The 13,228-nt window shown below is 43.3% G+C and overlaps 1 protein-coding gene across 9 annotated transcripts in view; it reads right to left on the bottom strand.

Moving 5' to 3' along the window:
* Positions 1-13,228, bottom strand: part of LOC137439001 (schwannomin-interacting protein 1) — a 322,566-nt gene that overhangs the window by 1,066 nt on the left and 308,272 nt on the right. For all 9 annotated transcript variants that reach the window (XM_078767606.1, XM_068134553.2, XM_068134555.2 and 6 more), the window contains 2 exons: positions 8,015-8,138; positions 2,296-2,389 (listed from right to left, as the gene is read on the bottom strand). In XM_078767606.1, the coding sequence (XP_078623732.1) occupies positions 2,296-2,389; positions 8,015-8,138 (218 nt within the window). The remainder of the gene's footprint in view (positions 1-2,295; positions 2,390-8,014; positions 8,139-13,228) is intronic.

Genomic DNA, 13,228 nt, shown 5'->3' with positions numbered 1-13,228 from the left:
AAGTTCCATGAAAACATCAAATTGATTGTCTTTGTGGTTAGGAAATTCTTACATCACATTGCGGTCAATACAGAGAGGTAGGAAGAAGAAGGGTTGAACGAAAGTTTTAAAATCTCATCATTGAGAATGGAAGACGAACAGATGGTCGTGAGGATGTAAGAATGGGGGGTGGGGGGGCAGACATGAGGAGTGGATTCCATTGATGAGAGAGACAAATAGAGATGTCCAAGTTACAGTATCACATTGTTTTCACCTCAATATCATGATTCTCTGAATATTATAATTGCTTACATCATCATTCTGAGCTGAATATCATCATTCTCTATCCAGCAGTAATTATGTGAGTGCATGATAAATCATCGGGCAATACAGGATGATAAATCAATTAATCTAGAACATCACTCGGTATAGAGCAAACCTCCGCCAGGCTGAACCGTTTACGGTTTGTATCCACCGATAGGCCAGATCTGGATGCGTACCTGAACCAAAACCGAATCGGCTTGTTCTTGGTGCCTAACCAACTCATCCACCAAATTTTGTCAAAAACCATCCCTAACTTTGTTTGACATATCGTTTTGGCCCCATCTAGCAATGGTAAAGAATCACCTTATAAATTAAAACTAGAACAATAGCCTCTGAACGAGTAGATGCCATCACTCTGCATATGTATGGGTAGTGGATCACGTTTGTGAAGTTTCGTGTTGATTGGATAGGCTCGTTTTTATATCCAAGATGGCTGCCAAACCACGTGACCTATGACATCATTTTCAAACTATATGCATCAGTGCTGTTAGATGATATTTGTAAAATTTCGCATCAATAGGGTGAGCGGTTTCAGATATATAATTATTTAATATTTTCCTTCATTCCAATATGGCTGCCAAACCATGTGACCTATGACATCATTTTCAAACTATATGCATCAGTGCTGTTAGATGATATTTGTAAAATTTCGCATCGATAGGAGGAGCGGTTTCAGATATATAATTATTTCATATTTTCCTTCAATCCAATATGGCTGCCAAACCATGTGACCTATGACATCATTTTCAAACTATATGCATCAGTGCTGTTAGATGATATTTGTAAAATTTCGCATCGATAGGGTGAGCGGTTTCAGATATATAATTATTTCATCTTTTCCTTCAATCCAATATGGCTGCCAAACCATGTGACCTATGATGTCATAAATTTAATATTTCAATACAAATGGGTCATAGATCATGTGCATGCAATTTCAGATTTTTAGGATAAGGAATTCGATTAAAACATTTTTGGCTGGTGTACCACTTCATATATGATATCATTATCATGATGTTGTTCCCCATTAGGAGTACTTGACAATGTGCCAAGTTTCACATTTTTCCATTCGCGGTTTCCGATAAATAATTTTGTAATTATTTGCGTTTAATCCAAGATGGCTGCCATACCACGTGTCCTATGACGTCACAATTATCATAAAAACATTCTGCATGCGTGTCACTCCTACCCTGAAAGTTTCGTCTCAATCGGACATTTGGTTGCTGAGAAAAACGAAGTTTAGCCCGGACGGACAACCTGAAAACTTTTTTGAGATATCCTGCTCACAGCCAAACAGACAGGGGTGAAAACATAACTTTCGTCTACCTTCGGTAGCGGAGGCTGCAGGTAACAACTTCGTTAAGAGTGTCACGGTTTATCAATGATGGTGCCATCATGAGCAAATGAAAGTATCACTAACCAATCAGAACATCCTTAAATCACATGAACTGCTGCATCGATCTCATAGCCTATAATATAATCCCGACAGGAAGGTGTACAGGTAGCGTACAAGTCTATGAGCTACCTGGTCTCGGTTCAATTTAGACCCAATTAGAAACTGGTATTTCACAGGCCGGACATCGCCTAACATCCGCTCCTCGGATGGACGCTAAGCCGGCTTTTCCATGTGTGCTGGTGTTAGCCGGTGGACTTCAGGTGAGTTATCGCAGGCATCATGAACGAAGTACAAAATTTCTGCCCAAATCGGCTCGGGTCCAACGTTAGGCCTAGCCGATCGGTTCGTGAAAGACTTGCGACGAAAACCTTCCTGGCAGACCCACAAGAATGTTGAACTATTTGGGGCGATTAAAGTAGTAGTCGGAAGTAGTTGTAGTAGTAGCAGCAGATATCAGCCGACGATGCCAGGAACTTGAGCAAGCATAGCAAAGGTGCAGTAAGAGACGATGGTCGCTAGAGGGCAGCACACTCATGGGCACCGACACCGTCTCGCATTGACAGCAACATGGTACAAGGTGAGTAGTTCGCTATATTCACCTGGTGAGGTCTTCAATATCGACCAGCATGGCGTCCTGCTCCATGTGCAGCTCGTCTCGCACAAGTAACAACTGCATGAGCTCCTCGTTCAGATCTACGGGCGAAAGGCACGGCCGAGAGATTGGAGCGTTGGTCCACGCACACCGGGATTCCATTTTACAGGAAGTGACGCACATGTCCGTGGGCAGCACACAGCGTGTAATACGTCGTCATTGTGAATATTCAGGTGATTTGCTTAAACCAATCAAGCGTCGCTTCCTGAAGTTTCGCATTTTGGCAACAATACCAGCAGGTTTTATATCAACAATATGGATAAAGCTTGTACCTTTAAACGGGTACCTTTAGCGAAATGCATCGTGGGTTTAATTCAACATCATTGGATAACGGAGTGACATTAAGGTGTGGAATAAGGGAGTGCAATGAGGGAGTGGAATAAGGGAGTGGAATAAGGAGGTGGAATGAGGGAGTGGAATGAGGGAGTGGAATGTGGGAGTGGAATGAGGGAGTGGAATAAGGGAGTGGAATGAGGGAGTGGAATGTGGGAGTGGAATAAGGGAGTGGAATGAGGGAGTGGAATGAGGGAGTGGAATGAGGGAGTGGAATGTGGGAGTGGAATAAGGGAGTGGAATAAGGGAGTGGAATAAGGAGGTGGAATGAGGGAGTGGAATGAGGGAGTGGAATGAGGGAGTGGAATAAGGAGGTGGAATGAGGGAGTGGAATGAGGGAGTGGAATGTGGGAGTGGAATGAGGGAGTGGAATAAGGGAGTGGAATGAGGGAGTGGAATGAGGGAGTGGAATGAGGAAATGGAATGTGGGGAGTGGAATAAGGGAGTGGAATGAGGGAGTGGAATGAGGGAGTGGAATAAGGGAGTGGAATGAGGAAATGGAATGTGGGGAGTGGAATGAGGGAGTGGAATAATGGAGTGGAATGAGGAAATGGAATGTGGGGAGTGGAATACGGGAGTGGAATAAGGGAGTGGAATGAGGGAGGGGAATGAGGAAAATGGAATGTGGGGAGTTGAACGAGGGAGTGGAATGTGGGGAGTGGATTGTGGGGAGTGTCATGAGGGAGTGGAATGAGGGAGTGGAATAAGGGAGTGGAATGAGGAAATGGAATGTGGGGAGTGGAATAAGGGAGTGGAATGAGGAAATGGAATGTGGGGAGTGGAATAAGGGAGTGGAATGAGGAAATGGAATGTGGGGAGTGGAATGAGGGAGTGGAATAATGGAGTGGAATGAGGAAATGGAATGTGGGGAGTGGAATACGGGAGTGGAATAAGGGAGTGGAATGAGGGAGGGGAATGAGGAAAATGGAATGTGGGGAGTTGAACGAGGGAGTGGAATGTGGGGAGTGGATTGTGGGGAGTGTCATGAGGGAGTGGAATGAGGGAGTGGAATAAGGGAGTGGAATGAGGAAATGGAATGTGGGGAGTGGAATAAGGGAGTGGAATAAGGGAGTGGAATAAGAGAGTGGAATGAGGAAATGGAATGTGGGGAGTGGAATAAGGGAGTGGAATGAGGGAGTGGAATAAGGGAGTGGAATGAGGGAAATGGAATGTGGGGAGTGGAATAAGGGAGTGGAATGAGGGAGTGGAATAAGTGAGTGGAATGAGGAAATGGAATGTGGGGAGTTGAACGAGGGAGTGGAATAAGGGAGTGGAATGAGGGAGTGGAATGAGGAAATGGAATGTGGGGAGTTGAACGAGGGAGTGGAATAAGGGAGTGGAATGAGGAAATGGAATGTGGGGAGTTGAACGAGGGAGAGGAATGTGGGGAGTGGATTGTGGGAGTGTCATGAGGGAGTGGAATGTGGGGAGTTGAACGAGGGAGAGGAATGTGGGGAGTGGATTGTGGGAGTGTCATGAGGGAGTGGAATGTGGGGAGTTGAACGAGGGAGTGGAATGTGGGAGTGGAATGTGGGGAGTGGAATGAGGGAATGGAATGAGGGAGTGGAATGTGGGGAGTGGAATGAGGGAGTGGAATGAGGGAGTGGAATGTGGGGAGTGGAATGAGGGAGTGGAATGAGGGAGTGGAATGAGGGAGTGGAATGTGGGGAGTTGAACGAGGGAGTGGAATGCGGTAAGCAATATGGGAAGTGTCATGAGGGAGTGAATAAAAGGATGTAATAGGTGTTTGGAAAAGCCAGATGAACTGTGTGCCGGAACCTTAGCGAAATTACACATTGAGAGATTAAATGGGATGTCCAAGTTAAACATTTAAAAGGATGTAAATTCATAGTAAATTAAAATTCATGGTATGAATGGGATTATTACAGAGAAGATGATTAAAAGAATAAACAATGTTGATGACGTAGTTTGATGTGGAAAGAGCTCAGGTTTGTTGACCTCATGTCATATCCATGTTTCCTTGTGTGTCCTTGTATCTTGTATGTTCTCTCCCGATGAGGTACAGTACTCTTGCCAGAGCGTCGGTGCCGCCGAAGCAGCTTCCTGAGTGAGGATTACACTGGGTGGTTTGCCATTGCCTTCCCAGCAGTATTCAGGGCAGGTCATTGTACTTTGTTCTGGGTGCCGGCGATAGCTCGCCTCCTCTTCACGAAGGACACCATAGGGTCTTTATCATCCACCAACTAATGGTGTCCGGACATCACGTACATTGATGAATCATCCTGACTGCGAAACACCAGGATGACAGTTTATAGTTGTGTCGGGATTCAAACCCAGGCCAGGCAGCTTGGTCGTGAGTGTGCGGACCTCTGGGCCATCTCGCTGGCCCATCCGTGTATGTTAGTTCAGGAAAAATATCTTAGTTTATGTACAAACAGAACAATAAATCAACGTTACGCTGATGGTGGCCATTTTGATGGCCACGCAGATTTTGGCCTTTACCCTGGAATGGAGAGAGAGAGAGAGAGTTGGATATTGAATGATGGGAGTTAAGCTGGTCTGTAATGGATGACCTGACATAACAAAACTTACCAACAATTATCTGTGACACAACCTCTATTCTTAGTGGAATTTCCATCCAAGTGTCGATGTCCAGGAGAGGAACCGGCCTGTGGACATGGTGGCGAAAACGTTGACGGAATAACACTGCAATTGTCACTATATTTGTGGGAATGAAAAATGTCAGCTGCTCCAGTGATGATTTCCCTTTGTGGTCCATGATTTGTGGCCCGGACCTGTGGAGGATTCCCACTTCTGTTACCAAAATGCAATTTCATGACTTCATGAACCTGGATCATAGAGTTGCTGAGAGAAATAAAAACTTCATGAAACTTTTCTGTGCAGTGCTTCAGATTGTGATTGGCAGAGTAGTGCACTCACTCTTAAGCTATCTATTGTGGGACATTGACAGGATGGTTCAGAGGTAGTGCACTAATCTTTGAACTATCTATTGTGGGAGATTGGCAGGGTGGTTCAGACATAGTGCACTTATTCTTGAGATACACTACATGGCCAAAAGTATGTGGACACCAGAACATCACACCCGTATGTGCTCGTGGAACATCTCATTCCAAAATCATGGGCATTAATATGTCGTTGGTCCCCCCATTTGCTGTTATTACAGCTTCCAATCTTCCGGGAAGACTTTCCACCAGATGTTGGAACATTGCTGCGGGGATTTGCTTCCATTCAGCAACAAGACTATTCGTGAGGTCGGCCACTGATGTTGAGTGATTAGGCCTGGCTCGCAATCGGCATTACAATTCATCCCAAAGGTGTTCAATGGGGTTGAGGTCAGGACTCTGTGCAGGCCAGTCAAGTTCTTCCACACTGATCTCGACAAACCATTTCTGTATGGAGTTCACTTTGTGCACGGGGCCATTCTTATGCTGAAACAGGAAAGGGCCTTCCCCAACCTGTTGCCACAAAGTTGGAAACACACAACCGTCTAGAATGTCATTGTATGCTCCAGCATTCAGATTTCCCTTCACTGGAACAAAGGGGCCGAGCCCGAACCATGAAAAACAGCCCCAGACCATTATTCTTCCTCCACCAAACTTTACAGTTGACACCATGCATTCGGGCAGGTAGCGTTCTCCTGGCACCCGCCAAACCTACATTCGTCCATCGCACTGCCAGATGGTGAAGAGTGATTCATCACTAAAGATAACGCGTTTCCACTGCTCCAGAGTCCAATGGCGGCGAGCCTCACACCACTCCAGCCGACGCTTGGCCTTGTGCATGGCGATCTTCGGCTTGTGTGCGGCTGCTCAGCCATGGAAACCCATTTCATGAAGCTCCTGATGAACAGTTGTTGTGCTGACGTTACTTCCAGAGGCAGTTTGGAACTCGGCAGTCAGTGTTGCAACCAAGGACAGACGATTTTTATGTACTACATGCCTCAGCACTCGGCGGTCCCATTCTGTGAGCTTGTGTGGCCTACCACTTAACGGCTGAGCTGTTGTTGCTCCCAGACGTTTCCACTTCATAACAACAGCACTTACAGTTGATCGGGGCAGCTCTAGCAGGGCAGAAATTTGACGAACTGACTTGTTGGAAAGCTGGCATCCTATGACGGTGCCACGTTGAAAGTCACTGAGCTCTTCAGTACAGCCCGTTCTACTGCCAAAGTTTGTCTATGGAGATTGCATGGCTGTGTGCTTGATTATATGTACCTGTCAGCAATGGGTGTGGCTAAAACAGCCAAATCCACTAATTAGTAGGGGTGTCCGCATACTTTTGGCAATGTAGTGTATCTAGTGTGGGAGATTGGCAGGATGGTTCAGAGATAGTGCACTCACTCTTGAGCTATCTATTGTGAGAGATTGGCAGGGTGGTTCAGAGATAGTGCACTCACTCTTGAGCTATCTAGTGTGGGAGATTGGCAGGGTGGTTCAGATGTAGTGCACTAATCTTTGAACGATCTAGTGTGGATTTATTTCCTGCCTGAGCACGAGTGTCCCGGTTTATAGACTATAAACTGTCAAAATAAAATAAAAGATAAAGGACACCATTTTGAAAAGAGCAGATCAATGTGTGCCAGTACGATAAGCCAATCCCAAATTCCGAGCCCGATTGGTGGGTCTTTGGGCAGCATAACTTGTGGTCTTGACCTGTCCAGGATAAATTGTCAGCTATGGAAATGCTCATTACCTAGTAGCGAGCGACCCACAGGTCATATGGAAAATGGTGTGGGAATAAATATTATTATAACCCCTCATACTTTTATTCGCTTGATGGATGGGAGAGAGGAGCTAAGAGTGAGATATACCTTTCGGGGAGAGATGGGAGAAAAGGAGGAAAACGAATGGAATTTTTCAGAAAGCTTTCGGGTTGCTGAGAGTTGACTTGGTCATTGGGCAATGATCAGTTAAACAGTATATCTAAAATATTAACAGAAATTGTAAATTTTTCCAAGGTAATACAGAACAAAGGCTTCGTAAATTAAAATATGAATTCACCATCTGATTCTATCAATTGTAAAAGAGTTCAAGGATTGAGTAGCCAGGTCAATACAAATGCAGAAATCATGCCTTTCTTCTGAAGGCCTCAGACTCAAATTTGCTGAACAATGAGCTTTATGGAAGGACAAAATGCTGTTCATAATGCTGCTGAGAGAGAGAGAGAGAGAGAGAGAGAGAGAGAGAGAGAGAGAGAGAGAGAGAGAGAGAGAGAGAAGATGAAGAAGAATCTGAAGAAAGAGATGAAGAAGAAGAAGAAGAAGAAGACAAAGCAGAGGAAGAAGAGGAAGAATAATAAGAAGAAGAAGACGAAGAAGAAGAGGAATAACAAATTATAAGACGCAAACTTACTTTCTATCTGTGAATGAAGATCGTTCACAATGACCTGGAGCTGACCAATGGTCATATCTTCAAGGTCTGCAGTCTTGAGACTGTGCTTCATGAGATTTTCGCTGATGTGCTGCAGGTTGGGCAACTGTGGTCGGTGGGAAGAGACAGCACAGGCAGAAACAATATCAGACGGAACAACCAGATCCATCATCGACAGGGACAAATGGAAATGTGGAGACACAGGACAGAATGAGAAAATCAATTGGAGAATGGTGAACACTTTGGCCCAACCAAGAATTACGTGTCCGCTTTCCTTTCATTAGCCCATCCCGTGCACTGCAGCAGGAGATGGGGTTTTGCAATCACTTCTGTGTGTCTGTCGGTGTGTCTGTGTCGTGTATCTGTCTGTGTGTGCGTGGGTGTGGGTGTCTGTCCGGACCATAACTTCTTTTCTTTTCTTTTTTTACCATTTGAGCTATTGTCATCAAATTTGCACCAAAGCTTTATTTTGAAAATACGGAGAAGGCAAATTCATAATTTGGTCAAAAGGTCAAAGTCACATGAAATCGTCAACTTTCATCCGATTGACTTGAAATTTTAAGAATTTGCATATTGAGTCACTGAATTGGTTCATTAATCAAAAGCTACAAGCAGATTGTTTTTTTGTTTTTTTAGATCAAAAGGTCAAAGGTCATGGTTGCATAAAATCAATAATTTTCACCTGATTGACCTGAAATTTAAATCATTTGCATATCAGATCACGGAATTGGTTCTCTAATCAAAAGGTAGGAGTCGATTGTGTTTTTGTTTTTTTAGATCAAAAGGTCAAAGGTCAAGGTTGCATGAAATAGTCAATTTTCATTCAGTTGACTTGAAATTTTAAGAATTTGCATATTGGGTCACAGATTTGGTTCACCAATCAAAAGCTAAAAGCTGATTATTGTTTTTAGAATCTTATGCTCAAAGGGCAAGGCTGTATGAAATCATCAATTGTCGTTTAGTATTTTTTAAAATTTTACTGTATTCGTTATTTTGAGCATATGGAAAAAAGACGAAGACGTCTGAATACAAATGGGCATGGACAGGTTTTTGCATTTTCAGATACTTTCCAGTTCAGATGTGTTTTCTTTATGCCACATTACTCGTTTACACAAATAAAGTAATAAAAGAAGAAAATGTTACCTGCCACGAAAGCAATGAGAGCACACAGCTGTTTTGGGCAATTGTAAAAAACTTTAACATTGCTATAAAAATGTCACAGGCAAGAAGTGCCAGGAGGGTAGAAAACCATATGCAGAAACACCTTTGGAAACCAGAGCTGGTACAAGGAGCTTGATGCTGGGATAATGGCCAAATTAGGCCCTGTTGGTAGCAGTGGACTGTTTTATGAACCTTTCCTGTGGGACGCTCCCTGCAGGTGTAATGCTAGCCTTGCATCTTGAACATCGAAGCAACAAATAAAAAAAAACAATTGTCGGGAGAAGCCATCCCATGGTTTCATCGCAAGTGGTGACCTTCATCTGATCTACGACACAACACTGCGGAATGATCCGTGCGGAGCTCTATTTGGGCCACGAGTCACTTCCGTTAAAAAAAATCATCAAAAAAAACGTTTTTTGAGCAAACGGAGTTGGGATGGATAATGCCCATCAAGTTTAGGTTTTAAAGTTCCATGGATTTTATCCGATATGGCTTATAGGATAAAAGGATGTCATGAGGAAGAATAGGACAGGATGACTTCCAGGTAGGAACTCTAATGAAGCACCATCAGGTAGAACATGAACAGCACAGGTTGATGGAACCCAGTGGCAGCTACACCAATCATTGACCAGACAACCACGAGATCATCGTATCACCTTGACCGTCGCTGTGTAGATTATGACTCTCATTTGGCAAGGTAATGGTGAATTTGGGGTAAATACTGATATATCTGGGGCTCGAGTCAAAGAGGAATAGCCAATGGAGTGTGTAATGTCCCTTTGCCAATGTAACAATAATGCTGCAGAATGGAGCAATTTAGAAAAGCCTTTCATCAAAAACTTTAGGGAAGGTTGAAAACTGCCGCTGTAAAAATGGCATTTGTGCCTTTAGTTTGGTAATTGGTGCAATGAATTAGCAATTTACTGGTATTGCAGGCCTCGATTGGGGAACATTGAGCTATATAACAGAGACCGGGTAATTCATGGCCGAGCAGCTACAGCCCTGAAGGAAAGCCACAGGGGGCGACTAGAGGCAAGACTATCGTGGTCGGACACCATGTTTCACCAAGATGGAGATCCAATGTTTCCTCTGTACCCACAGGGCAGACTATAACAGAGGCTAATTATTCAGCTTGCTCAACCTTCACTATGGGCCGAGACCAAATTGCGGCCCCAATAAGGAAGATTCAGGAAGTGGAACAAAAATCCATCGTATATTTATGGTTCTTGAGAAGTACTATTTCAAAACCGTGTGTTGTGGTGTCAAGCGGTACATGGAAGAGCAATTTGCACACCTGGCCCCATTTAACAGTAATAGCAGCCATATACACCCCTTGGGATTTTTTGACACTCACCATGCCGACAAATCTTTCGAGCAGCACTTAATGAGCATCCATTTTCAGAAATTCATCTTGCATCGGGATAATTGTATCTTTTCCAGGGGAGCCAATGGACGGACTACAACTCAATTACTTGCAGGTTCTCTCGTGTGAGAAACATCTGCTCTTCTCGGCTTAACCTTTGCGTATTTTTGCCTCGGTGCCATATATGTTCCCCATCCTTGTCTCTCTTAATCTCAAAATACGATGTTGGTGACCTATGTTTATTAACCACCTCCTCCTCTGGTCTTGCCCCTTTCTGCACTCTCAGGTTTCCAACCATTGCAGCTCCTTCAGGATATTCTTCCAATAACCCTTCTGGATTAAACTCACAAAATCAACACTTACTATTACAACAATTACAACAATTACAACTTACAACAACAAACGTCTCCACTCCTGTTCCTCTCTTCTCCCGTTTGTAGAACCTCCTTGCGAAGATACTTCGATCCCACTTCTTTCACCAGGGCTTCAGATAATGGAGCACCACACCACCATCGCCTGACATCTCCCATCCCTACCCATGACCTTTTACACCCCATTAATCCAAACAGTCATAATAATGACTACTTCTTACCGGAGGTTTATCTATGCGTGGCGGATATCCTTTTAGTTAACGTACAAGTGATTTACCCCCGTGCGCAAAACAAAGAGTGGGGTTAAGCAATTGGTTAACTTCTGTCTGGCTGTCTGTCTATCCAGAAATGTCCGTTTATGATCGAGGAATAACTTCATTTCAATTGAATGGCATATTTGGAACACAAATTAGAACATGAATCAGAAAAAACCCCTGGAGTTTAGCAAAAACAGGCACGAATAATTACTGCAACTAGATGGTATTCATGGAATACTTACCCTGCACAGTCAACTTGGTGTGAGCCAACTCTTCTGTTTTTGAACATTTTTTTTTTTGATCCAATATGGCTACCAGACCACATGAGCGATGACATCAAAAAAATATATTCTCTAATATAATTGTTGCATAGATCACGCTCAATACATTTCAATCTGATCAGACTAAGCGTTTTCCCTGTGAAATTATGACGTCATAATTATGGCACCAATGACGTCATTGTTAACAACACCTATTCCCCATATGGAGTTGTTTACAATGAGCCACGTTTCAATTTTTTCCATGCAGCTGTTTTGGAGATATAGAGGTGCAACATTTTTCGGTTTTTCCAAGAAGGCGCCTGTACCACATGACCGATGACATCATGATTATCATTAAAATATTCTAAAGGAGGAGGCCCTCCTTGGGTGAAAATTTCATTTCCATCAGACCAACAGTTGCTGAAATTTTTAAAATAATGATCGGATGGATAAGTGTTGCGTTTGTCGAATTATGACGTCATAACGAAGTCACCGATGACATCATCATTAACATATCTTATTCCCCAAGGGGAGTAGTTAACAATGAGCCAGGTCTCCATTTTTTCCATGGAGTGGTTTCAGAGATATAGAGGTGTGAAGTTTTTTCAAGATGGCGCCTGTACCACGTGATCTATGACGTCAAAATAATCATTAAAATATTCTACAGGAGGAGGCCCTCCTATCGTGAAAATTTCGTGTCAATCGGACCAACAGTTGCCGAAAAAAACAATTTTTTAAATGCAGACACGTACGGCACACGGCACACGTACGTACCTGAATGCTTAACCCCGCTTTTCGCTTCAGGGTAATGTTATGAATTAGATAAGGTCGTTTAAAAGACGATTCCACTCTTTCCAACAACGGCGGTAAACTTCTGGAATTTTATTTTCTGCAACCTTTAAAATCTTTATTTTATTTCAATTTAATTATAAGCTTGAATACTGCAGAACACAAATCACCTTTTCGGCATTTGCAAAAACCGTCAGTTTAGCAGGACTTGGAAAAAATATTAATACCCTGACGGCAAAGTAACTACGAGAAAAGTTATGGGAATCAGCATTAATGTCTTATGCCCTGAGGGCAGAATAACTGTTTGAGATTCTCCATTCTGACAAATATGGTGGTGCCTAGTGCTGCTTGTTTGGTGCATGTTTTTCTCAAAGTTTGTTCACAAAATGTCATTTTCTCCGAGAGGAATTGTCACCAGGTTTGTAATTGTGCAAAAGCATGGATAATCCTCAATGGCGACGAAAAGCGCATCTCAGCGGAACATCATCAGTTCTGGACTGTTCCGTTTGCCCCATTGGCTTTGTATGGTTACCATCATTCCTGTTATTCAAGGTTCACGAACAAAACAAACATAGATTGTGCTCGGAAACGTAAAGTAAGTTCCCTCCACCCCCCTTGTCCACGCCTCCTCCCCCAAGCCCTCTACCTCCCACAGATCTCCCGGTGTCCCTGCTCTCAAATGTTGTACTTGTGTGCTTCCCCCTCTCTCCCCATCTTGTCTCCCGCTCCCTTTATTTCGTCTCATTTGTCCGTTTGTTTTTTGGGGGTTTTTTTGTCATTAATTTTAGCTCTCACACGAGCCTCGATCTTGTATACAAAAAGAAAAAAAAAGAAGAAAAAAAAGAGTTTAAAAGACTTCTCATGTCCTTTTTCTCAAGACTGTGTGGTTTAGGTGTTCTGTGAACTCTCGAGTTAATAAAGGTGATTAGACAGGTTTATCTTTCATATATACAAACCATTACCATAGTAATTAACAGGATATGTATTGATGTGTC

Source organism: Myxine glutinosa, chromosome 13 (assembly GCF_964187855.1).
Source record: "Myxine glutinosa chromosome 13, kmMyxGlut1.1, whole genome shotgun sequence".
Lineage (NCBI taxonomy): Eukaryota > Metazoa > Chordata > Myxini > Myxiniformes > Myxinidae > Myxine > Myxine glutinosa.
The sequence above is the reverse complement of the archived record's forward strand: the minus strand, read 5'-3'. Positions and strand labels throughout refer to the sequence as shown.